The sequence below is a fragment of the Trematomus bernacchii genome, unplaced genomic scaffold, assembly GCF_902827165.1.
Source record: "Trematomus bernacchii unplaced genomic scaffold, fTreBer1.1, whole genome shotgun sequence".
NCBI classification, from domain to species: Eukaryota; Metazoa; Chordata; class Actinopteri; order Perciformes; family Nototheniidae; genus Trematomus; species Trematomus bernacchii.
The window spans coordinates 115880-143143 of record NW_022987879.1 but is presented as its reverse complement, the minus strand read 5'-3'; the positions used below and the strand labels follow the sequence as shown (position 1 = coordinate 143143).

The window sequence follows — 27264 nt, the reverse complement described above, 5'->3', positions numbered from 1 at the left end:
GTAGTGGGGGAGTTTTATACACTAAAGGTGTGTAAATTATCTGCCGTTATTACATGGCTTAGTTGAATACTTGATTCTAATTTGTCAATTCAGAACACGTGACACGTTGTTAATCCAGAACAGACAGACCGCTGTCAAGGATTTATTGACCGTTGTTAAGGACGCTCACATATGCACAAACAAGTCTGTTCGATTTAACTGTGTATACAGTTTGGCTTTTCGAACTGACAAGACAAGAGCGACAAGAAAACAGCGGAGAAGTAACGGGCAGAAACCCTCCTTTTTACGCAGCGGTCCAGACATAGACATCAAACGGCAAAACATATTCAGTGTGCAGTTACTTTGGCATTAGGGCAGGGATATCTAGATACTTTGCAAGGTCTGACATCATGAATTGTGCTACTTTTAAAGCAAGCAACGATGTTTTCAAATCTGTAATCAAAAAGCTCCGCCTTCCTGCCGTTGCTACGTTTTTACAACTATTTTTTAAATCAATAAAAACATTTTCTAAATCCATAAAAGCATTTCAATTAATATTGGGAGTCATGTCGTTACTTTGTTGAGAATGTGGTCATGTAATAAGCGGGATAATGTGCAGCGACTTGGTCATTATGGGGAAAATAACACCCTTCATGCAGATCAAGATCCCTCCGCTACGCGTCGGGATCCTGATCTGCCTGTCGGGTGTTCTTTTCCCCATAATGACCGCCTCGCTGCACATTATCCCTTACTTATAATATCAGCGTGGCCGCGGACGGATCAAAATGCCTCCGAATGCAATTTGAATAGAGTCAGCCAATCAGAGCAACGAAACGTTGGGTCTGCGTCATGCATTACTGATTGAGATCAGTCGGAACCGCCATTCAGTATCCCTATTGGATCTTCAACGTGTACTATCATACGTCACGTTCACAGTGATCCCTTTTTATTTACTACAAGACAAATGTGCCGTTTTATTTCATACAGTTCCATTCTGATTGAGACAGGGAAATAATCTAAACCTCACGCGTGGCGTTTCACTGTCAAGGGGGCGATCTAGTGTGTATGTAATTACATTGCAAATACTGACTTGAACCCCACCACTGTATGGGTTAGACCTACCATAGATTACCCAACAAAAATACTCTGGTGCCGCCACTGGGTTTCAGACAGAGGTGGTGCTGCAGCACAGGCAGTCTGAGAAAAATAAAGAGCTTTTTGAACATTAAAGCATGGAGACATGTCCCAGTAAAGGAAACAAATACTAATATGAACCTGAAAATGAACAACATATGGCCCTTTTAAATGATTATTTGAGTTTGCAGAAATCAGCAGTGTCTCCAATAGAACTGTAATTAAAACATAGCTCCAGCATAGAGAGGCTGAGTGAATGCGGTCTGGACTCTGTGGAGGAGAGTCATGGTTTCAGTGACGCTGTAGAAGGACAGAACGCCTGCGCTGTGATCCAGATACAGTCCTACTTTGTTGGACTGAGGAACTGCGACGGGAGTTTTGATGTTGTTGTACCAAAAGGTATAACTGTCATTTAAACAATATAACCCCCATGAACTATCATTGAATCCAAACAAACATTCCTCCCAACCCCCTGCTCTGCTGCTGTTCTTGTATGTAACTCCTATACAAATTCCCCTCCCGTCCCACTCCGCTTCCCAGTAACAAGGACCAGTCAGACTCTCTGTACTCAGGGCCTGTCTATAAAAAGTGAATTCGTCTGTGTATTCCTGTATGTTTGTGATTTGATCAAATTCGAGTTCACAGGAAAATGTTAGGAATTCAGCCCTGGTCTTTGGCTCTGGTGGTGGCAGTACAACTTCCACTTCACTCACCATCAGTGAGGTGTCGTTCAACGTCTTCCTCAGGACGTCCTGTTGTCTATCTCTGATTTCTGACACAGCATCTGTCACGTCCTCAAAGTAGCGCAGAGGATGGATGTTGATGCTGGATGAGTGTTTGGAAACACTGAGAGGTAACAGAGAGGGGTAGTTGAGCAGAAACTGGTTGTTATCCTCTGTGTGAGAGAGCTTCTTCAGCTCAGCGTCTCTCCTCTTCAGCTCAGAGATCTCCTGCTCCAGCTTCTCCTGAAGCTCTTTGACTCGACTCACTTCACTCTTCTGCTGGGATCTGACCTGCTGCTTCAGCTCAGTGAACATCTTCTTACTCTCATCCACTGCTTTATCAGCAGAGCCATTGATGGCCTTTGCTTCCTGCCGAAGCAGTTTCACCTCCTTCTCTCTGTCCTGGATTCCCTGCTGGATGTTTTGTTGACTCCCCTTCATCTGTCTCTGCCTCTCTGTCCTTTCTGCTGCAGCTGACACCGTGTCGTGACCTTTATGTTCACCCTGAGTGCAGAGATAACAGATACACTTCTGATCAGTACGGCAGAACATCTTCATCACCTCGTGGTGACGAGAGCAGATGTTCTCCTGGAGCTTCTTGGAGGGCTCCACCAGCTTGTGTTTCTTAAAGGCAGGAGATTCATAATGAGGCTGGAGGTGTTTCTCACAGTAAGAGGCCACACACTGCAGACAGGACTTCAAAGCTTTCAGTTTTCTCCCAGTGCAGAAATCACATCCCACATCTTCAGCTCCAGCATAGCAGTGATCAGCAGAACCAGTCTCCTTCAGCTCCTCCACTAAGTCTGCTAGCATAGTGTTTTTCACCAGGACAGGCCTTGGTGCAAAGGTCTGTCTACACACAGGGCAGCTGTAGGTTAGATTCTCATCCCAGTGGCGTTGAATACAGTTCATGCAGTAGTTGTGTCCACAGGGAATAGTCACCGGTTCTTTCAGTAGATCCAGACAGATCGAACAGCTGATTATTTCTTGTTGCGCCATTTCCTCTCTCAGTGAGTTAGCGACTGTCAACTACTTTTTCTATCTCTGAACAGATAGTCTTTAAGCTCCGAAGGACAACAAATCCCTGCTACGTCTGCTCTTGTTCACTTCCTGCAGTGAATGAGGAGTCAGCTTAGAGTCACATGATGTTAGGGGCAGGATGTGCTAACTTCCCTTTTACAACATGCAGATTCGACATTCAGCTGACAGTCATTTAGTGTTTTTACATGTTTCCAAACTTAGTTTTCTCTAAGTTTGAACCTGCTGCTTGTCTGAAAACAATTCAGTTTCATTTGTAAAACACGTCCACAGGTTTTATCCATGTCTTCTTCAATGTGTGTTCAATGTTGTTTTATGATTAAAATCAGCTGACTTGCAACAGGAAGTTATTAAACTAAACTGCTGTTCTTGGGGAAAATCTGATGACTGACATCAGACGGTTGTCACACTAAACTGCCATAAAATACTTTAACCGCAGTTTAATAATTCTCTCATATATTCAATGATTTACTTCGAGGCATTTGTAACAACTATCTATTCCCCCTTATTTTTATGTCAAAGTACAAGATAGCATGCTTATAATCCTTATTAGGCATGGAAAGTGTGCACTGTATTGCAGTAAATTGGCATGTTTCAAGATAATAGAACCCGGGTTATATTAAACTGGGATTTGTATTGAAGTAGCACACAGCAGGAGAGCAGCTTGAGAGTCAGAAGAAGAATTTGCTCATTATGTCCCTGACAAAATGACAGAAGAAGAAGAATAAAAAGAGCTTGTTGCACATTTTAATATGTGATAATCTGTGTGGGAGCATTTGTTCTGGCAGAGAAGGAAGCGAACACAGAGTGATCATTAGAAATGTTTTGTCTCTGCAGCAGAGAGACAAACCCAAAGCAGTTTACTGCCTCATTGCACTTCATGTAAAACACGTATGCCATTATTACCCTGCCTGTTCCAATCAGCTCTTCACATTTACATGAAGGGTAAATCAGCCGGCATGGTAAACGCTGTTAATGCCTCCATTAGCGGTGAGGGTGCTCATATCCAAGTTAAAATGACTCTCTGCGTTTTGTTTAGGAATCCATCTTTTCCTTGTTGTCTTTGCCACCATAGAAATCATTGCATTCATCTTCTCCTATTATTATCATGCATATAAAACATATGTATATATAAGATGTCTCCTCCTCTCCTCTGATTAAATCTGGTAAAACACTGAATAAACCAGTGTTCCAATAAAAATCGATGTTTTTCCCTAAAATGTTCTTAGCTTGTTTCCCCTACTTTTTAAGATGCAGTTGTTCAGGAAGTTTTAACCCTGTGCCAAATTATCCACAGAGGTCTCCTACTTCCCAAAACAAATGTACCCGACTTTTTACACGAAAAAAAACCCTACTAAATAAAGCAGTTTTAGGTTAAAGACAGTGTTTCTTCGCTGCAGTTAGCTCAATGGAAAGCTGCTACAAGCTAAAGGCTAACGTTAGCTCAGCTTATTTCTTTCTTAACTTAAGATCCAGACACTCATTATATTTACGAGCGAAATTACCCACACAGGTTCCCTCCTCTACAACACAAAAGTGATGGAAGTGCTGAGTTAAACTGATAAAAAATAAAGCAGTTTTAGTGTACAAAGGTTAGAGTAGCTACGAGCTAATGCTAATGTTTGCTATGCTTCTTTCTCTTAATAACTTATGATACATCATCGTTCAGGAGGTTTGTTATGGAATCATAATTATCCACAGAGGGTCTTCTCTTCGAACGGACATGATGAATAAAACAGACAAAAAATGCTAAATATAGCAGTTTGTGGCTCAGAGTGGCTACAAGCTAAATGCTAACGCTGACTCAGCTTGTTTCTGGAAGAACCATAGGCCTACGTCTTAAATTACTGTAATGTTAAAATATCGAAGAAAACACCCCAAATAAGATCTAACCAGATCTAGCTGAGCAGAAAAAGTTCCATTTTTATGTAAATAAATAATGGAAAAGGAAAGGGAGAACAACTCTGATAACTGGATTCTGATATTGAATTATTTAATGTTTTTAACAAACAAAAAGTTAAATTGGCAATTGTTTTAATTCGTTCTCATATTTCCTCATTTACCTTTTTTTTTTTACATTTCCACAATTTTTACTTTTAACTTATTTATTATTTGTATTTCTCTTTAGATTTCCACATTATATTGTTTACTTTTATATCAATTTGTTATTTCTCTTCATATTCCACATTTTGACTTATTTATTTTGTATTCCTCACTATATTGATATTACAGAAATGAAGCTCAGCGCAAGTTCAACCAGGAAGGCCGTCTTTTCTCATTCATTTGCTATTTCCATGTTACGACTCTCTCTCCTCTCAATAAGTGATCGGGGGCGTCACTCTCCAGCTTAACCAATCACTTCGCTCTATTCTCACAACTCACAAGCCTATCATAGCACTCCGCTAAACCTTTTAAATCTGCTCTCCCTTCTGACAGCTGTCATTTCAGGTGACTCGACGCAACCCTCCTCCACCCCTTTTCACCTCCTGTCCCTCTGGATCCAGGGTCAAGCTAAGCCCCTCCCCTTCAGACCGACCCCAACTATCCATTCACCACCACCAGGGTCAAGCTAAGCCCCTCCCCTTCAGACCGACCCCAACTATCCATTCACCACCACCAGGGTCTAGACCCCGGGGGGTTTCATTGGATCGGTTCTCCCCTCCCGAATGATACTCCTGCACAACGGGTACCTTATCGCCAAAATCACCATTACATTCATTCGTGTATCTCTACAATAAATATGTATTCTTTCATCAAAACCGTGTCTCCTGATTGAATTCATTTTATTCTCTTTCTCTGTATTTCCATATTCTCTAAGATCATCATAAGTAGCAGTAAAAAAAAGTATCTGAGCAAAGTGATGCATCTTATAAATAGCACTTCTTGAATCCGTATAGCTTGAGAAACATTGTAGTGTTTACTCAACTCAGTGGATCTTTTGCACAGAGGACAAACAGACCGTGCAGTGAACATTTGGGTAATCTTCGCCTGTAAAAACACCGCCTGCAGGGTTTTGAATTGGAGGCGGCTATGTTGGCTGCTGGCGATGAGCCGCGGGGTCTTCTCTGTCCAAACCCCGAGATGGAAATCAGGCGCTAATTTGCAGGATGTGGCGTCCTCCACCCCGGCTTTAATCATGCATGGCTGCAGCTAAACAAGCAGCTTTCATTGTTTTTTAAAAGAGCCGGCTAACGAGGCCTCATCTTAACCTGCTGCTACCTTTTTAAACAAATGAGCTAATGTCTTTACTGGGAAACCTGAGGGTGGAAAACACAGAATCACTTTTAATGCTGCAAGTTCCAGGAAGAATAGCCAATGCTCATGCTATAGTGCTAATGGGGATCCTAATAAAGAATACCAATAAGTTTAAGGTTCAAAGCTACATTAAATATCTGTTTTTCATTTCATTTTAAAGTTTTAACCTCACTACTTTTGTCTGGTTCAAGGATATAATTATTTTCGAGAAATGTCAAATATGCACTTTTAATGATAATATCATCTAAAGAATTGCCCTTTTTATTCATTATGTTATCTTAGTTTTTAATTAGTATCTTCCTGAATGAGGATAACTTCTTATTGATTACATACTGTGTAGTTTAACACTAAAATCATTGTAAAGTAAATCTTTACCTAATTTAAGGCGAATTTGGTAAATGGAAATACCATACTTCAGTAAAGGTGAGAATTTGTCCATAAAATGTGTTTTAAAATTAAATATGTCTAAATATAAATAAAGATGTTTTGACAGACAATCATTTGCAATTTCTTAAAATATGTTCCTTTTTTTATCTATTTAAATTAAACATTGACAATTTTGTATGCGTTAAAAAAAAAGTATATGTACCTTCATGTAAAACCTGCAGCACGTAAAATAATCACAACCTTTCCTGCGTCTGCTTCTCGTTACCTTACACAGTTTTTAATGTTCTGTTCATATTTGACATGTTTTCTTCCAAAGGCTTGAAGTCGAATGAGCACAGCAGAACATCTGTAGTTAAATAATAGGTCAGTCGTACAATAAGAAATCTTATCACCTAATCATCTTTGACATCTTATTTCCTAATCCGCAGTAGCTTTATTTTCTATTACATTTAACAGGAATGCTAAATACAGTGATCAATAAATCTGCTGCCATAAATCAATAAATCTCCGTAGGTTTACACGGTAATAAATCTCTCCTTCGCGCTGCCAGTGCTCCGTCATCACTCACCTTACAGTTTAATGACACAGAACGGCTGTTGTGATTGGCACAATGTATTTTATGATCTCACATGTGACAACTGGTGGATTACAAACTCATACTAACGCTGACATTACGACAATAAAAACACTTGATTGATGGAGGCATCCTAATGAAGAAAAATGAAGACGTAATGACACCTGTATGGTGAAATGAAGCTATACCCGGTCATAAAGTTAAACATTAGGGACTCTTTCAGTGCATCGACGCACAAAGAAAGCACATAACTGACAGAGAGGTTTATGTAGATTGTGAAGTAAATGCTACCTAGCTGCTAACAGCAAAAAGCTAACGCTAGAAAAATAAACTCTTGCGTCCGGCTGAGATGAAAATGAAAAACAATAGCCGTCTGTGTGTGGCTTCTTAATCATTTGTTTGGGTCCCTCACTTCCGCTTCGCTTCTCATGCACTGATTCGCTCGCTGAACAGCCAATCAGAGGGATTTAGTTGTTGAATCGGTAGGTTTTCGGCCAAAAAGGTGTCGGCACGCCCGAAAAGACACGACGGTGCGGGACACACCAATCTGAGTAGGGCGACGCGACGCACATCGACGGCCAGACATCTATCGGCCCGGTCTGTCTGGGCCTTAAGACGGACAGAGGAGTTTCAAGAGTTATTTAAAAAGCTTTCCCTCTTCTTGTTTAACGATGAAAGCTCATTTTGAGGAGTGAGAGGAGCTCAGATTTTGAACTCTGATCTTCTTTGTGCTGCAGACTCCCGATGCATCATGTCTCCTCAGTTCTTGTTCTTTTCATCTGTGGCCTCACTTTGTTTCCCTGCAGTGTTTCTTTCCCCCGACACCTCCTATTGGTGCCTAATTGCAATTCCTCCGACACTGTTTTAGTCATTTATTAGAGTTAAATATAAGCCGTGCAATAAACTTGTGTGACTGTCTCCATCAAACCTGCTAATTGTTGCAGTATTCCATTTTCATTTGTCTGTAAGTGTTATTAGCACCCAGCTGGCATCAATGGGATCCAACATTATTTACACGTTCATTTATGGCTAAAAACCTCATATTCACCTTGAAATAACCCAACCGTAATCTAACACTTTGCTTCTGCGGTTGAAATTACATATTTAATCTAACAAGTTTTTGATACTCCCTCCTGTTGAAACATACCAACGAAGAAGAAGTAGCGGAAAAACCTAATTTGGTGTTAAAAGTCTGGAGGACCTGCAGAAACACAACAGCGACCTGCACAGGTTTATGTTAATGAGCCACTGTCACCCCCCTCTCTTTATAACATTAATTAGCACAGTTCTACCTTGCTCAATATTTGTTAACAGAGCCACCGTCGGCGAATGCAGAAATGTGCAGGATTTAGCTTTTAATTAGTCGCAGCAGAGCACAGGTGCGCTAACGAGCAAAAAAAAGGAGCTAATTTAAAGAAAATTCATCTTTTTCAAATGATGGGTTATAATTGGCATGCGATGTAAACGTTGATGAGATTGGTCGCTTCCGTTTCTATTAATGATGAAACCTTTCATTACTTTTTGTAATTGAGAAACTGGGAGTGCAAATATGACATGAAGTTATATATAACATATTATTAATGCTAACGTATCTTGTTAGAAAGTCACAAAGCACACAAAATGACTGCAAAGAGACGATTGAATGCAAGACTTTGAAAACAATCAGAGACACAAATTAACTATGAAGATAAAAAACAAACCCAAAACAGTGGAAAGAGCAACCCAAAGAAAAGACACAAAACCACTAAATAGAGATTCTAACTGAAGAAATGCGTAACAACCAAAGAGAGGCAAAACGACCAAAAACAAACACAAAGCCACCAACAATCTTGGTAAATTCTGGAAAGTAAGGATGAAGGAAAAGGAGTAGAAAATAGAGAAGAGAAGACTCCACTACAACTAGACTTCCTGCGGCGCATTTAAAAAATGCTTGTTCATTTTCAGAGATGCTTGAAGTATGTTTGTTTATGTAAAAGTCAAATACTTTCCTTTTCTGGGAAACCAACCCTTGTCTCTCTAATAAAGAGCCATCCTCCGCCTGCAGCTGCGTACCTGTGTGGGCTCGCCTGTGCTGACTTGTATCAGAGGTGAATTAATGACAGAGGTCCGATCTGCAGCTACGACGTCACCCTCCATCGCTGCAGGGTTTCACCAGTTAGTTCATGTTGCCTCCTCGTTTCCTACGGAGCTGCAATCAGCTATCACTTTGTTTTATTTTACACTTCAGGCTCAGAGTTGAGGGATACAGAATCCAGTATGATTCATCTTTTTCGATCAATCAATCAAATTGTATTTTTATAGCCCAATATCACAAATTACACATTTGTCTCAGGGATTTTTTAAAAGTGTGTCCAGAATACTACAGTCCTTAAAACTCCCAAAGAAACACCACAATGAACAGACACATGTGTTTATGTTCAACTCAGGGAAAGCAACAAAAGAGAGATGTGCAATAGGTATATCTTAAAAAGATCATTCACATAATTGATGTTCCGAATAATAAAACAAACTTACTTACGGAAACACAGACACAATTAATATGTTAGATTTCGGTGACAAAAGTATTTTTTAGGTTAGGTTTAGGGATACATCATGGTTTGGGTTGAAATAAGTATGTTTGTAAGTATATAAAGTTACGTAAGTGAAGCAGTCAATAAACCGTCACTAAAGTGCAGATAGTTTCTAAACATTTGGTTCATTTGTACATTTAAACAAAGTCATTGGGTAAGTAAGTAAATGAAGTCGCTTACGTAAGTAGTCGGCGCTTATTGTCACATATGGAAGTTTGAACGTAGATTTCAAACGTGAGCATAAAATACTAGTATGATCCTGGAAATGAGCATAATATGTTCTCTATAAGTTACGTTTGTAAGTAGACAAGGAAGCTACAGAGCTCTCTATATCGCTATACTCAACTTTAAACAAGTCAACGTTTTGAATTTATACATCATTACCTGATCGTGTTTAGGGAAACAGGATGGTTTGGGTTCAAACTAGTATGTTTGTTACATAAATGAGGTTAGGAAGTCAGTAGACTTTTGGTTTCTTCTTCCCATACGCAGTAAAAACATGAATACCTTTTATAAACATCAAAATGAGAAATACTCACCATGAACATGGCACTATCTACATTAATCCTGTAGAGGCATGGATATAGAGAGCAGTTAAACGTATGTGTGGTATCTGAACAGCTCCTGGCGAGCACTCTTGCTCTCTTTAATGAGCTCTAATCCTCCATCAAACACACAAAACTGTCAATGATGTAAACAAAGACGACAAAGCGGCGCTCCATCAGCTGTCAGTCAGTCGAAGCCTCGGGTTATCGCACCAACACCGGGACAGAGGGCTGATGGGACATTTAACAAGATGAGGGTAGAAACCTCATAACTTTATTTAAAACGAAAAATGTTGGCTGTAAAACATTCTTAGCACCTGAAATCATTACAGTTTTGAGGTATCAGGATTTCCATTCACAGTTCATAAATAAAACCAACAAGTGCAGAAGATTTAAGATTTCAAGTTTGATGTTTGTGCTGAGCGTAACGAAAAAGAACGACCAATTATACTGGTACTTTGTGAAATCAAAACACAGACACATTTTAAATCATTAAAGAAAAACTTGTAATGTTAGTTAATGGCTTGGTTTACGTTGTTAAGGTTAGCGGGTGTTGTTCATCACACAATAATAAACACATGGTTGTGGTTTTGTACTTCCTGTGTATGGTCCTGGATGTAGAAATGACCGAATCCCCTTCACAACACAGTAAGCCAGTACCTGTGTCCAGGGCCGTCCCTCCCTACAGGCCGATCATGCAGACTGCGTGGGGCCTCACCTCGCGGAGGGTGCCTCAACTGAGCCGAAAATGCAGCGCACCTATGCGCTTATGCGGCGCAATTAGTGTGGCGCGGCACGGTTTCGCCGCTGCGAGGCTCCACTAGTCCCCCCCCGTCGATGCTCACAAAACAGAGGGCCTCATCATATAACTTTGCGTGGGGCCTCATGTTGGCCAGGGACGGCCCTGCCTGTGTCTTGAATTGTGGTCGCAAAGCCACTGGTGAGAGCAAGAGGTAGTTAGCCTAGCTTAGCATAAAGACTGGTAGCATAGGGGACCAGCTAGCTTGGATAGATGGATGCTTTTATTCAGTCGTTTGACATCAACCAATATTTATATAAAAATTGTTTGAATCAACATTTTGTCTACAACTTGCGTGATAAGTATTTTTTGCGCATTTATTGATTGTTTTCACAGAGGTTTAACTTCACTTCAGTTAGCCTAGCTTAGCATAAACGCTAGAAGCATGGGGGAACAGCGAGCTTTGATGGATGGACGCTTTTATTCGGTAGTTCGACATCAACCAATATTTATTTGAGAATTAGTTGAATCTGCATTTGTTGTTTACAATTTACGTGATAAATATTTGTTTGTGTGTAAGCTGTTATTGGTTGATGTTGATTATTCTCATAGTGGTTTGTTTTCACTTCAGTTAGCCTAGCTTAGCATAAAGACTGGAAGCATGGGGGACCAGCTATATGGATAGATGGACGCTTTTATTTGGTAGTTTGACATCAAACATCTAAGAATCATTTGAATCTGCATTTTGTCTACAACTTGTGTTTTTTGCGTGTTAGTTGTTATTGGTAAATATTGATTATTCTCAGTGTCTTGACTTAACCTGAGTGAGATAATCCAACTCCAAAATTAATTAATCTCAGTACATAAATGTAAACGCTTTTACATTTTTTAAATGAGCTGTGAAGGAGACGTTTATCACCAGTATCAGGGTGTATTCAGTGTTATTAGTTGCATTAGTCTGCAGTTTATCAGATGAACTACAGGCAACAGGATCAGACCTTTATATACAGTCAACAGTTCAGACACAATGTCTGGATCCATGTTTATTTACTCGTTTATTTTCCTACAGACAACAACATGTAAAAGTGAGCGAATCAGCAGTTTTGTGAGCAGATGCTGGTTGGTGAAAGATGACTTTTGATATTTTCGCGTTACCAACTAGAAACTGTTGCTAAGGCGTGTGATGGGCGGCTGTTTGTATTAACAACACTTTTGTGTAATTACTGTTTTCATATTGTCTACCATTTGACTGCTGCTCACCTGTATGACAGGTTGGGTCACATGTTCCTGAGTCTGTGCGGTACAATTAAAAATTCATGATACAATATCACAATTGAATCACTTCTTTAGTATTTAAAAGTGTAATAGCTGTACATTACTCTTTGTACTCCAATCCAATACATTTTGGGGTAACCTTTTTAACTTTATTCAACAAAGAATGACCATTTCTAATCAACGAGTTACCCTTTTTCTTATTTTATTAGAAACACTTAACCAAAATACATTTCTTATAAACTCATTTCACAAAAAATTTGAATACAGATAAATATAAAAATTACAAGAAAAAGGAATACATTATTCTTCTTGTATTCTTTACTTGTGCAGCCTGCATTTTATATTAACCCAGCTACATTTATTATAGGTGAATAGCATGGAGTTATTTTTATCTCTATTACATGTCACTTGTTAGACGCTTTTATCCAAAGCGACTTACATACTCAGTACTGTGGACAATCCCCACAGGAGCACTTTGGGGTGAAGTGTCTCAGGGACACAACGACATGCTGACTGCAGTGGGGTTTGAACCTGTGACCCCCTCATCCGAACACCAACGCACAACCCACTGCGCCACACGCCTCCCTCTATGATTTTGACTTTGTGTTTTATGTTAAAATCATGAACCTGAAAACACAACTTTTTTATTTTACTGTTCCTGTTTTTTGTAGTAACAATTATGAAAGTATATAGCATAGTAGTATTTTATTGTCTCTATTAAATATACATTTTCTTGACTTTTGAATGACTTTGCCTCTATTTTATATCCACAAAATAGCTGTATATTTATGGCTATAAATGAATACATTATTCTCTAAATATTGTTGCTTAATTTCTCAAAAATGTTTTACTTTTTAGGTCCTTACTTGTTTTACTTGTACTATTGACAATTTATTTAACTGTTACTGTTTTTATTGTTTCGTTTTTCTTGTCAGGAATGAGCTTTCCTGTAAAAAAATATCTTTGTGAAACATTAATTGGTTTATTTATTATTCTCCCCGAACAGTAAATTAACCGACGCGCCGTTGCAGCCCTAATTTCCCGAACAGTGAGAGTCTGAGTCGCTGCATTAACTAAAATGTTCTTTTCTCCACGATTAAGTGCAATTATATCAATCATCGTCGTGCAGACTCTCCTCTTTAACTCCTCAGCCGTCATTACTCTTAATTAGAGCTCTTTTTATGTGATCCATAGAGAGCCATTTCTTTTACGCTTTTACTGCCGGCTTCGCGGGGCTCCTCTCGGCCAATCACAGCGGGCCGTGCAGGCGGCGAGGTCGCCCGCGGGCGCTGATTCAGGATCAGCTCTTCCTCCCACACGGCCCCTTTATACCCCGGAGCTGAACCAGATCTTCCAGTCTGTAAACGCAGCCTCGAAACCCGTCATTATCCCGTCACCATCGTAAATCAAACGCCCACTGGAAGGGGAGTTTTTCTTCTTTTTGAGAAGTCATGCAAGGCAGACGAAATACAACTTTTATTTTAAAGATGCTTATTTGTAATTTAATAATTGGTATTTGCACACACACAAGACTGCATCAGACCTGATTACAAATGTGTTTTGGTTGACTGCACCTTGGTCAATTATATCAAACCAAAAAGTGACGTACTTTAAAGGCCTAATTGAAGCTAATGTACTTGCAGGATTCTTGCTGCTTGCTTTGGATAAAAGTGTTAGCTTTAAGTAATGTATGATTGATAACAAGTTCTGCATGGAAATAAAAACATAATTGAAAGTATGAGATGCTAGGAAAAAGGTGTTACTATGCACATTCTGCACATATTTGTTATAGCATTTTTTAGACTGCATCAAAAATGTTTTTCATCGACAGCACCTTGGCCAATCAAATCCAACGCACAATTATTTGGCTTCAAGCTAATCTACTTGGAGGATTCGTGTTGCTCACTTTGGTTAAAAGTGATAGCTTAATGTAATGTGAAATGTGTAAGGGATAACAAGTTCTGCATGGAAATTAAACATTTTACGAGTGAAATTACGAGATGCTAAGTGATTACTAAGCATGCACATTTTATATGATCTTTTGCCGAGTATTTCGTAGCTGGAAATGCATATGCCTAAATTAAGTCAAAAGTATATGCTAGCTTTGTTTAAGGGCGCAATGCAAATTAACGAGCTCTGGATAGCGATGCTAATTTGCATCGTGCAATACAAGCCTTTGTTTGTGGAGCGTTTGTCTTTGCCTTCACGTGAACAGCACATTAGGGAGGAACTCATCAATCATAAACGCAGGAGTTATAACCCGGCATTTAGCGAGGGTGGAGCAGTCACATGAACGGTGTCTCATAATCGACGTGAATCACCGAAGCTTTTAGAGACATATCGTTATTTTCTGGCAGCTGCTGCGACATGTAGGAAGTGATTGCTGTGATGGAGGTCTCAGTCCAATAAGTAGGAATGACATGTAGTTTCTAATCCACGTTACACACATGTTAGTGACTTCATCTCTTAATGTTTATATCAAAGCTAAATGCATTTTAGTGACTTCATCTCTTAATGTTTATATCAAAGCTAAACGCTTCCTCACTTCCTTTGCACACGACAACTTCTCAAACTGCATATCGCCATTATTATAATTCAGAAATAAGTATATATTAACCCTTGTTGTTAATGTGTGTGTGTGTGTGTGTGTGTGTGTGTGTGTGTGTGTGTGTGTGTGTGTGTGTGTGTGTGTGTGTCTGTGTGTTTTAAGATAAAGAGTGTGGAGGCACATCGGAGTGGAAATCCCCTCGACACCGGCAGCTCCTCATCTCTTTCTGCTTTTACTTTAACACGCTAACTTTGCCTCCATCAGAGATTCTTTGATGAGTTATTGTCACGCATATGGACCATTAAACACACACACACACACACTCACACACACGCACACACACACACACACTCACAACACACACTCACACACAACACAACACACACTCACACACACACACACACACACACACACACACACACAACACACACACACTCACACACACACACACACACTCCACACACACACACACACACACACACACACACACACACACACACACACACACACACACCACACACACACACACACACACACACACACCACACACACACAGGCATGCAAATCCACCACCACATGTAAATAAACACAGAGACATTACCGTTGAAAAGTATGCTGCCACAAAGCTTGATTGTGTCCAGTTACATTTCTGAGAGTAACCTTAATTATTTGAATGGCGTTGTTGAGTATATTCATTTTCTGGTTATTAATCAGACCCATTCTGACCTTTTAGAAGCTATTGAGCTATTTTACTGCCAGCCTCGGATCCACCTGGTCTTACCTCTACTAACGTCTGGAGCACCAGGTCCAATTAACTGCTGTTTTGAGTTCTGATGATGTACTTAATCCGTTAAAGCGATCCATGTGGATTCTGGTATCTGTGTTAATGTGTGGCATTCGTGCAATCTTACCTTAATTAATTTAATTTAACTTGGTTCACCAGAAGTTAGTATAGATAAGTCCTGCTGATCCAGGTTGTGTTTTCTGATTGTGGAAACCAATGTTTGTTGTCCACGGCTGACGGTAAATCAGTCTGTTCTCCTTAGCAACAGTCTGTTCTCCTTAGCAACAGTCTGTTCTCCTTAGCAACAGTCTGTTAGCAAAGATTAACAACCCTATGGAATGTCCCAAATTGACCAATCAGAATTGAGCATTACAGTCAGTCTAGTTTTAAACCAGTGGTTCATTTTGTGATAGAAACAAAGCTACTTGATAAGGTTTAAGACAACATAATGATTTAGTTTAAAATAGGGATTCATGTTTTGTAAATTAAATTACATGTATAATTGAAAGAGTAGACTTTAATAAAACGTAAACAATTCAAACTCAAACTAGGTGAAATAATGTTTTCCCTTGACATGTATTGACATTTCAGTTTTATTGTATGGTAATGTCATTTTTTCTAAACCAGGCTTGACTTTTGTAGTCTGAAATAACCCTGTCTTTAAAAAAACATTGTATTGTATGTAACAACTCATAACAAACACTTCAGCCTGAATCTGAGCTGTGAAGAGTGGCTCTGATGTTAATTGCTTTTATTTGCAGCAATTAGTTTGATGAGAGGTTTGATACCGAGTGGCTGCTTTTAATTTAGGATAAATACTTTAATTATTATATTAAAGCACTCGACTGATTGGAGGGTTGTAAACTCAACAAGGGTTACACAAACAAAGAAAACAATAAGTAACTTTAACATTATGAAATTATACAAAACTATTATTATGAATTATTATTAATGCTAGGATTGCTCAACACAATCTACTTTAGTTTAATGTGAACACAGATAGAGCTGCCTCGCAAAAAAACAATATTTGTAAATATGCATTTTGACCTTTTTTAGACAGAACTATTTCATGTCTTTTTTGTAACATACTAATTTTACATAGAAAATAAAGACATTTTCATTTAATTTCAAACCGTTATTTAACCAGGTAGGTCCCATTGAGATCATTGATCTCTTTTTCAAGGGAAACCTGCTCCAAGTAGGCTACACAAAAAACCAACAGATAACACAAAAGGACATCGTGTTTACAGAGCTACCTGTACAGACCTATCGACATGTACAGGTACCAACAGTATCTGATTGCATAGCATCTATCCGAGCTTTAAAAACATGCAGTGGAACCAAATGGTTCAGTTTCCATTCCTTTAGCAGACTGTTCCAAGTTAGAGGAGCTGCGCACATAAACCCTTTCGTCCCTAAGACAGTCCACTTGGCACATTTAACAAAACAGCATGAGATCTCAGGCAATAGCTACTTTCAACTCTGTGAGATCAGAGAGCAGATGTAAGTCGGTAGTTTACCCAACATGGCTTTGTAGATGAACATGTACCAGTGACTGAGTCTCCGTACAGTGAGTGAAGGCAAACCTGCTCTGGCATACAGGGTACAGTGATGAGTTAATACTTTACAGTTAGTAACAAATCTTAGAGCACTGTGATAGGCGGCATCTAACTTGATCAGGTAATGGGCAGGTGCATTCATATAGACCAGATCACCATAGTCCAGCACAGGTCAAAAGGTCACAGAGCCTTTTCCTGGCCTCGAGCGAGAAACAGGACTTGTTTCTGAAAAATTACGTTAAGAGGTCACTTAGGTAACAAATGTCCTTCTTTCACTTGATGAACTTACTTATTATACTTATGATATCTCTGAGACACCTGTCATTGTTGGCAGAGTTAGTCTGTTTTGTCAGTATATTTAAAATGACATCCGTCGTGTTTTGAGATTCTTGCAGCGTTTTGTATTTGCAGCGTTTTGTTCATGCAAAGCTTTTAGTAAACGCTGTACATGTGTTGTCAAGTTCGTGAAGATGTTTCTTCATTTGCATGTGTTTTTGCACATTCGTGTTGTTATTAATGAAATCGTTTTTAGAGCTACAGCGTGTGTCTCCTAATGGAAATGTTCTGTGTCGTATCGCGTTGGCACCAAGCGGCCACTGGACTTATTAATATCACTGGTAAACAGGATCATGATTGCAACACATTTATTATTATTATTAGTCAATTTATTGAACATGTCAGAAACCTTTTTTGTTTTGTATATATATATATAATAATAATTATAACAAAGAGATGCAAAACAAAACAAACAAAGAAAAGGTACAAAAATATTAAAATAAATACATTCTCAAATAATAATACATTTGATTTATATAGCTCAAATAGTCTCTGTCACGTTCAACAGGGCAGGAAGAAGCTTAAAAAAAGGTTTCTGGTCCCCCCCCCCTCTAGCGTACATTTTTTTTCTTCTTAGGTCATCGTCATCAGCGTCATGTTCGTCATGTTCGTCATCAGCGTCATGTTCGTCATCAGCGTCATGTTCGTCATGTTCGTCATGTTCGTCATGTTCGTCATCAGCGTCATGTTCGTCATCAGCGTCATGTTCGTCATGTTCGTCATCAGCGTCATGTTCGTCATGTTCGTCATGTTCGTCATGTTCGTCATGTTCGTCATGTTCGTCATCAGCGTCATGTTCGTCATGTTCGTCATCAGCGTCATGTTCGTCATCAGCGTCATGTTCGTCATGTTCGTCATGTTCGTCATCAGCGTCATGTTCGTCATCAGCGTCATGTTCGTCATCAGCGTCATGTTCGTCATCAGCGTCATGTTCGTCATGTTCGTCATGTTCGTCATCAGCGTCATGTTCGTCATGTTCGTCATGTTCGTCATGTTCGTCATCAGCGTCATGTTCGTCATGTTCGTCATGTTCGTCATCAGCGTCATGTTCGTCATCAGCGTCATGTTCGTCATCAGCGTCATGTTCGTCATCAGCGTCATGTTCGTCATGTTCGTCATGTTCGTCATGTTCGTCATGTTCGTCATGTTCGTCATGTTCGTCATGTTCGTCATCAGCGTCATGTTCGTCATGTTCGTCATGTTCGTCATGTTCGTCATCAGCGTCATGTTCGTCATGTTCGTCATGTTCGTCATCAGCGTCATGTTCGTCATGTTCGTCATGTTCGTCATCAGCGTCATGTTCGTCATGTTCGTCATGTTCGTCATGTTCGTCATGTTCGTCATCAGCGTCATGTTCGTCATGTTCGTCATGTTCGTCATGTTCGTCATCAGCGTCATGTTCGTCATGTTTCGTCATGTTCGTCATCAGCGTCATGTTCGTCATGTTCGTCATGTTCATCATGTTCGTCATGTTCGTCATCAGCGTCATGTTCGTCATGTTCGTCATGTTCGTCATGTTCGTCATGTTCGTCATCAGCGTCATGTTCGTCATCAGCGTCATGTTCGTCATGTTCGTCATCAGCGTCATGTTCGTCATGTTCGTCATGTTCGTCATGTTCGTCATGTTCGTCATGTTCGTCATGTTCGTCATCAGCGGTCATGTTCGTCATGTTCGTCATGTTCGTCATGTTCGTCATGTTCGTCATGTTCGTCATGTTCGTCATGTTCGTCATGTTCGTCATCAGCGTCATGTTCGTCATGTTCGTCATTAGCGTCATGTTCGTCATGTTCGTCATGTTCGTCATGTTCGTCATGTTCGTCATGTTCGTCATCAGCGTCATGTTCGTCATGTTCGTCATGTTCGTCATCAGCGTCATGTTCGTCATGTTCGTCATGTTCGTCATCAGCGTCATGTTCGTCATGTTCGTCATGTTCGTCATGTTCGTCATGTTCGTCATGTTCGTCATCAGCGTCATGTTCGTCATGTTCGTCATGTTCGTCATGTTCGTCATGTTCGTCATGTTCGTCATGTTCGTCATGTTCGTCATGTTCGTCATCAGCGTCATGTTCGTCATGTTCGTCATCAGCGTCATGTTCGTCATGTTCGTCATCAGCGTCATGTTCGTCATGTTCGTCATGTTCGTCATGTTCATCATCAGCGTCATGTTCGTCATGTTCGTCATCAGCGTCATGTTCGTCATGTTCGTCATGTTCGTCATCAGCGTCATGTTCGTCATGTTCGTCATCAGCGTCATGTTCGTCATGTTCGTCATGTTCGTCATCAGCGTCATGTTCGTCATGTTCGTCATCAGCGTCATGTTCGTCATGTTCGTCATGTTCGTCATCAGCGTCATGTTCGTCGTGTTCGTCGTGTTCGTCGTGTTCGTCGTGTTCGTCGTGTTCGTCGTGTTCGTCGTGTTCGTCATCAGCGTCATGTTCGTCATGTTCGTCATGTTCGTCATGTTCGTCATCAGCGTCATGTTCGTCGTGTTCGTCGTGTTCGTCGTGTTCGTCATCAGCGTCATGTTCGTCATGTTCGTCATGTTCGTCATGTTGAAAACAAATACTTTTTTTTGGTACAAAACACTGAAAAAACTGAAACGTTTACTTTAATTAAATGTATTATGTCAACAGATTTCACATAACTGTATTAGGTTAGTTGAAAGCAATAATATTGCAATCAGGAGACACGGTGTTGATGGAAGAATACATATGTATTGCCAGGAATACACAAATGAATGTAATAGAGTTTTGGCGATTAGGCCCCGTTGTGCAGGAGTATCATTCGGGAGGGGAGAACCGATCCTTTACATGACATGTGTTGTTATTAATGAAATCGTTTTTAGAGCTACAGCGTGTGTCTCCTAATGGAAATGTTCTGTGTCGTATCGCGTTGGCACCAAGCGGCCACTGGACTTATTAATATCACTGGTAAACAGGATCATGATTGCAACACATTTATTATTATTATTAGTCAATTTATTGAACATGTCAGAAACCTTTTTTGTTTTGTATATATATATATAATAATAATTATAACAAAGAGATGCAAAACAAAACAAACAAAGAAAAGGTAGAAAAATATTAAAATAAATACATTCTCAAATAATAATACATTTGATTTATATAGCTCAAATAGTCTCTGTCACGTTCAACAGGGCAGGAAGAAGCTTAAAAAAAGGTTTCTGGTCCCCCCCCCTCTAGCGTACATTTTTTTTCTTCTTAGGTCATCGTCATCAGCGTCATGTTCGTCATGTTCGTCATCAGCGTCATGTTCGTCATCAGCGTCATGTTCGTCATGTTCGTCATGTTCGTCATCAGCGTCATGTTCGTCATCAGCGTCATGTTCGTCATCAGCGTCATGTTCGTCATCAGCGTCATGTTCGTCATGTTCGTCATGTTCGTCATGTTCGTCATGTTCGTCATGTTCGTCATGTTCGTCATGTTCGTCATCAGCGTCATGTTCGTCATGTTCGTCATGTTCGTCATGTTCGTCATGTTCGTCATCAGATTCATGTTCGTCATGTTCGTCATGTTCGTCATGTTCGTCATCAGCGTCATGTTCGTCATGTTCGTCATGTTCGTCATCAGCGTCATGTTCGTCATGTTCGTCATGTTCGTCATCATCGTCATGTTCGTCATGTTCGTCATGTTCGTCATGTCGTCATGTTCGTCATGTTCGTCATCAGCGTCATGTTCGTCATCAGCGTCATGTTCGTGCATGTTCGTCCAGTTCGTCATGCGTCATGTTCGTCATGTTCGTCATGTTCGTCATGTTCGTCATGTTCGTCATGTTCGTCATGTTCGTCATCAGCGTCATGTTCGTCATCAGCGTCATGTTCGTCATGTTCGTCATGTTCGTCATGTTCGTCATTTTCGTCATGTTCGTCATCAGCGTCATGTTCGTCATGTTCGTCATTATCGTCATGTGCGTCATGTTCGTCATGTTCGTCATGTTCGGCATGTTCGTCATGTTCGTCATGTTCGCATCAGCAGTCACTGTTCGTCATGTTTCATGTTCGTCATCAGCGTCATGTTCGTCATGTTCGTCATGTTCGTCATCAGCGTCATGTTCGTCATTCGTCATGTTCGTCATGTTCGTCATGTTCGTCATGTTCGTCATGTTCGTCATCAGCGTCATGTTCGTCATGTTCGTCATGTTCGTCATGTTCGTCATGTTCGTCATGTTCGTCATGTTCGTCATGTTCGTCATGTTCATCATCAGCGTCATGTTCGTCATGTTCGTCATCAGCGTCATGTTCGTCATGTTCGTCATCAGCGTCATGTTCGTCATGTTCGTCATGTTCGTCATGTTCATCATCAGCGTCATGTTCGTCATGTTCGTCATCAGCGTCATGTTCGTCATGTTCGTCATGTTCGTCATCAGCGTCATGTTCGTCATGTTCGTCATCAGCGTCATGTTCGTCATGTTCGTCATGTTCGTCATCAGCGTCATGTTCGTCATGTTCGTCATGTTCGTCATGTTCGTCATGTTCGTCATGTTCGTCATGTTCGTCATGTTCGTCATGTTCGTCATGTTCGTCATGTTCATCATCAGCGTCATGTTCGTCATGTTCGTCATCAGCGTCATGTTCGTCATGTTCGTCATCAGCGTCATGTTCGTCATGTTCGTCATGTTCGTCATGTTCATCATCAGCGTCATGTTCTTCATGTTCGTCATCAGCGTCATGTTCGTCATGTTCGTCATGTTCGTCATGTTCGTCATCAGCGTCATGTTCGTCATGTTCGTCATCAGCGTCATGTTCGTCATGTTCGTCATGTTCGTCATGTTCGTCATGTTCGTCATGTTCGTCATCAGCGTCATGTTCGTCATCAGCGTCATGTTCGTCATGTTCGTCATCAGCGTCATGTTCGTCATGTTCGTCATGTTCGTCATGTTCGTCATGTTCGTCATGTTCGTCATGTTCGTCATGTTCGTCATCAGCGTCATGTTCGTCATCAGCGTCATGTTCGTCATGTTCGTCATGTTCGTCATGTTCGTCATGTTCGTCATGTTCGTCATCAGCGTCATGTTCGTCATGTTCGTCATTAGCGTCATGTTCGTCATGTTCGTCATGTTCGTCATGTTCGTCATGTTCGTCATGTTCGTCATGTTCGTCATCAGCGTCATGTTCGTCATGTTCGTCATGTTCGTCATCAGCGTCATGTTCGTCATGTTCGTCATGTTCGTCATCAGCGTCATGTTCGTCATGTTCGTCATGTTCGTCATGTTCGTCATGTTCGTCATGTTCGTCATGTTCGTCATCAGCGTCATGTTCGTCATGTTCGTCATGTTCGTCATGTTCGTCATGTTCGTCATGTTCGTCATGTTCGTCATGTTCGTCATGTTCATCATCAGCGTCATGTTCGTCATGTTCGTCATCAGCGTCATGTTCGTCATGTTCGTCATCAGCGTCATGTTCGTCATGTTCGTCATGTTCGTCATGTTCATCATCAGCGTCATGTTCGTCATGTTCGTCATCAGCGTCATGTTCGTCATGTTCGTCATGTTCGTCATCAGCGTCATGTTCGTCATGTTCGTCATCAGCGTCATGTTCGTCATGTTCGTCATGTTCGTCATCAGCGTCATGTTCGTCATGTTCGTCATGTTCGTCATGTTCGTCATGTTCGTCATGTTCGTCATGTTCGTCATGTTCGTCATGTTCGTCATGTTCGTCATGTTCATCATCAGCGTCATGTTCGTCATGTTCGTCATCAGCGTCATGTTCGTCATGTTCGTCATCAGCGTCATGTTCGTCATGTTCGTCATGTTCGTCATGTTCATCATCAGCGTCATGTTCTTCATGTTCGTCATCAGCGTCATGTTCGTCATGTTCGTCATGTTCGTCATCAGCGTCATGTTCGTCATGTTCGTCATCAGCGTCATGTTCGTCATGTTCGTCATGTTCGTCATCAGCGTCATGTTCGTCATGTTCGTCATGTTCGTCATCAGCGTCATGTTCGTCATGTTCGTCATCAGCGTCATGTTCGTCATGTTCGTCATGTTCGTCATCAGCGTCATGTTCGTCGTGTTCGTCGTGTTCGTCGTGTTCGTCGTGTTCGTCATCAGCGTCATGTTCGTCATGTTCGTCATGTTCGTCATCAGCGTCATGTTCGTCGTGTTCGTCGTGTTCGTCGTGTTCGTCATCAGCGTCATGTTCGTCCTGTTCGTCATGTTCGTCATGTTGAAAACAAATACTTTTTTTTGGTACAAAACACTGAAAAAACTGACTTACTTTAATTAAATGTATTATGTCAACAGATTTCACATAACTGTATTAGGTTAGTTGAAAGCAATAATATTGCAATCAGGAGACACGGTGTTGATGGAAGAATACATATGTATTGCCAGGAATACACAAATGAATGTAATGGAGTTTTGGCGATTAGGCCCCGTTGTGCAGGAGTATCATTCGGGAGGGGAGAACCGATCCTTTACATGACATGTTACTTGTTAGACGCTTTTATCCAAAGCGACTTACATACTCAATACTGAGGGCAATCCCCACAGGAGCACTTTGGGGTGAAGTGTCTCAGGGACACAACGACTGCAGTGGGGTTTGAACCTGTGACCCCCTGATCCAAACACCAAGGCTCTATCCACTGCGCCACACGCCTCCCGATCAGATGAAACCCCCCGGGGTCTAGACACTGGTGGTGGTGAATGGATAGTTGGGGTCGGTCTGAAGGGGAGGGGCTTAGCTTGACCCTGGATTCAGAGGGACAGGAGGTGAAAAGGGGTGGAGGAGGGTTGCGTCGAGTCACAAGTGATAGGCTTGTGAGAATAGAGCGAATTGATTGGTTAAGCTGGGGAGTGACGCCCCCGATCACTTATTGAGAGGAGAGAGAGTAGTAACATAGAAATAGTAAATGGATGAGTATGAGACGGTCTTCCTGGTTGAACTTGCGCTGAGCTTCATTAAGTTGGACCCAATATTTCTTATTTCATCTTAATATTATTGCTTTCAACTAACCTAATGCAGTTATGTGAAATCTGTTGACATAATACATTTAATTAAAGTCAACGTCTCAGTTTATTCAGTGTATATGAATATAAATCTGAATACATTAGCCTCCTCCAAACCTCCTTCAGTATCTTTGATAACTGAAATGAATAACGGTAGCTTCACTTGGACTCGCTGCAGATTAATGGGAGTGATCATTTGTTGCTGTCAGTCGTGCACCTACACGCCATCTGCTACTCCTCATTGTGAATATGAACACGTTTCCACGGCAACAACACCAACATGAAGCAGGTAGAAGTGGGGGGTTTATGGTTCAGTTATGTTTCACTTTAATAGAGATATTTCACTAATTTACACCTGGTTTTAGAAATATATTAATAAAATCTGATAACAGTTTTTCGTTGTTTCTTCCAGTTAAAAACTTGTAATTACAAACAATTGAAATAATGTCAATGTTATGGCTACTAACTATTATGATTGTAAATAAACACAATGAATGAATACATCTAAACAAATATAATTACTTAAAGGTCACCTATCATGGTATTTTTAGGCAACAGCATAGGTCTCAGATATATACAAATATATAAAAAACATGTCTATGAAGTGTTTTGCTCCAAATACCAAACAGATCACCCATTCTAGCCATGCCTCATATCCCTCTGTTTCACTTCCTGTTTCTAAAGTGCTGATTTATAAAGCTTTAAAACATTTAAAAATGTATAAAAAATAAAAAAGGAGGGGTCTGAGCTCATGCGGGACCCTGCAGCTACCGTCTAAACTAAATACTGCCGTGATGAAACGCCATATCATGGATGATCAAGGATTCTCTCTGAAACAGTATGGAGCTCAAAGGCTTTCTCTCTTGCCGGTTATACCACAAGGTGAGTTCCTTTTTATTTCCTGCTTCTTCACACACATGCTCTCCAGTACAGGTTAGCTCTGAGTGTTAGCGATGCTAATGTAAACACCGACCATATTACGTCCAAAACAGTCGGGCATTGTTTCTGATAGCAACGTTTCTGATAGGGCCGTGGGTCCACATTTCAGATATTACGTCATATCGGACACAAATCTGGATCAGCTCCGTTGTTCCCCGTTTTTAGAGATTTGGGTACGGAGGAAAAGAGAGAGGGCTTTATTTTCAGACGCTGCGTGAGTTCCCTGACACGCCGGGGACACACCGGGGACACACCGGGGACACACCGGGGACACACACACCGGGGACACACCAGGGACACACCGGGGACACACCGGGGACACACCGGGGACACACCGGGGACACACACACCGGGGACACACCGGGGACACACCGGGGACACACCGGACACACACCGGGGACACACACACCGGACACACACACACCGGGGACACACCGGGGACACACCGGGGACACACCGGGGACACACCGGGGACACACCGGGGACACACACACCGGGGACACACCGGGGACACACCGGGGACACACCGGGGACACACACACCGGGGACACACCGGGGACACACCGGGGACACACCGGGGACACATCTTTATGTAGAGAAGACATCAGAAAGTGCATTTTGCATGATAGGTCCCCTTTAATAAAATCTATTAAATAAGTAAAAGGATAATAAACTCTGAATTTTTTGGTTGTACTTAACTTTGTATTAAACGTTTCAAAATTAAAATTCAATTAAAAGCTGTGATATTATTTATAAAAACAATTATTAAAAAGAAACTCCCTCACATCAATAATCTGTCTTAATTTTCACTTAACAAAGAATCCATCAGATCATAGGCATATACATTTCTCGCATAAAAGAATAACGATATTATCTTCACAATTTCAGACTTCAAACCCACACAGACATAACGTTTGATTTCAATCTCATTTTATTTATATTTTTCCAAATGTCCACACAGGAAGTACAAAGCTTCTGTCGTTTTCCGTCCCTTTCGTTCCGAGGAAAGGAGACGAGGCGTACAGTTAGTGCATTCGATCCTAAAACGATGAAAAAATAGATTTGACTAAGAAGTGCTACATAAGGAGATGATGAGGTAAATCTGTCCATGAAAAAGAAACAAACAGATGAACAGTGAAAAACAAAAATCCACACATTATTATTATTATTAATATTATTATCATTATATACACATCAGATGCATAGAATACTTTTTTTTACATAAATACCTACTTTTTCTTGTGTTTCCAAAAACACCCAAAACAAACTACCGGTAGAATAAAAAGCTGGTTTCTGACGCCGCTGAATTAAAAATCCCTCCCTGAAAAATCCCTCCCTGAAAAATGTAATATAAGTCCTGAAGGATGCATGATTTCATATTTGTATTCTTGTCAACAAACCCCATTTAAAAAAGGATTGATACGCCACGTAAAATAGTCCCAAAAGCACAATTTCCATCCTTTTTAGGACATTTTTAAGCCTTTTTTTAAACAACGGAACTATATATAAGTGTTTTTAAATGTTGATGTCAATGGGCTTGGAGCTGAGAGCCGTGAGATTTGTTGACAATAAAAACAATATTAAATATAGTCAGGTTTATACAAACATGTTAGAGGTAAATATTTTTCCATTTGGGGTGATTCTGCAGAAAATACTTTGTGAAAACAAGAAATATCAGGTTCCTCCAACAGGAAGTGTGACTTTTAAATTCATAAATTAAACTCCATTTGTTAAGTAGGTTCAGTCTGTGATGTTTTGCTTTTTCAATTAAAGGTGGGGTAGGTAAGTTTGGAGAAACCGGCTCGAGATCGCTAGAATTTGAAAATACACAACCGGAAAAAATCTGCCACTTCCTTCCAGAGCCCCTCCTCCAACACACACGAACGCGCACATGACCAATGAGGGCACCAGAT

The 27264-nt window shown here is 40.6% G+C and overlaps 1 protein-coding gene across 1 annotated transcript; it reads right to left on the bottom strand.

Annotated features, from left to right (window-relative positions):
* Positions 1-1228: 1228 nt before the first annotated feature.
* LOC117469662 (tripartite motif-containing protein 16-like) lies at positions 1229-2931 on the bottom strand. Its single transcript, XM_034114123.1, has one exon. The coding sequence runs from the start codon at positions 2832-2834 to the stop codon at positions 1335-1337; it is 1500 nt and encodes a 499-aa protein (XP_033970014.1). The 5' UTR covers positions 2835-2931; the 3' UTR covers positions 1229-1334.
* Positions 2932-27264: the final 24333 nt, after the last annotated feature.

Coding starts and splice junctions, on each gene's coding strand:
- LOC117469662 (XM_034114123.1), bottom strand. CDS start 2,834: ATGGCGCAACAAGAAATAATCAGCTGTTCGATCTGTCTGGATCTACTG.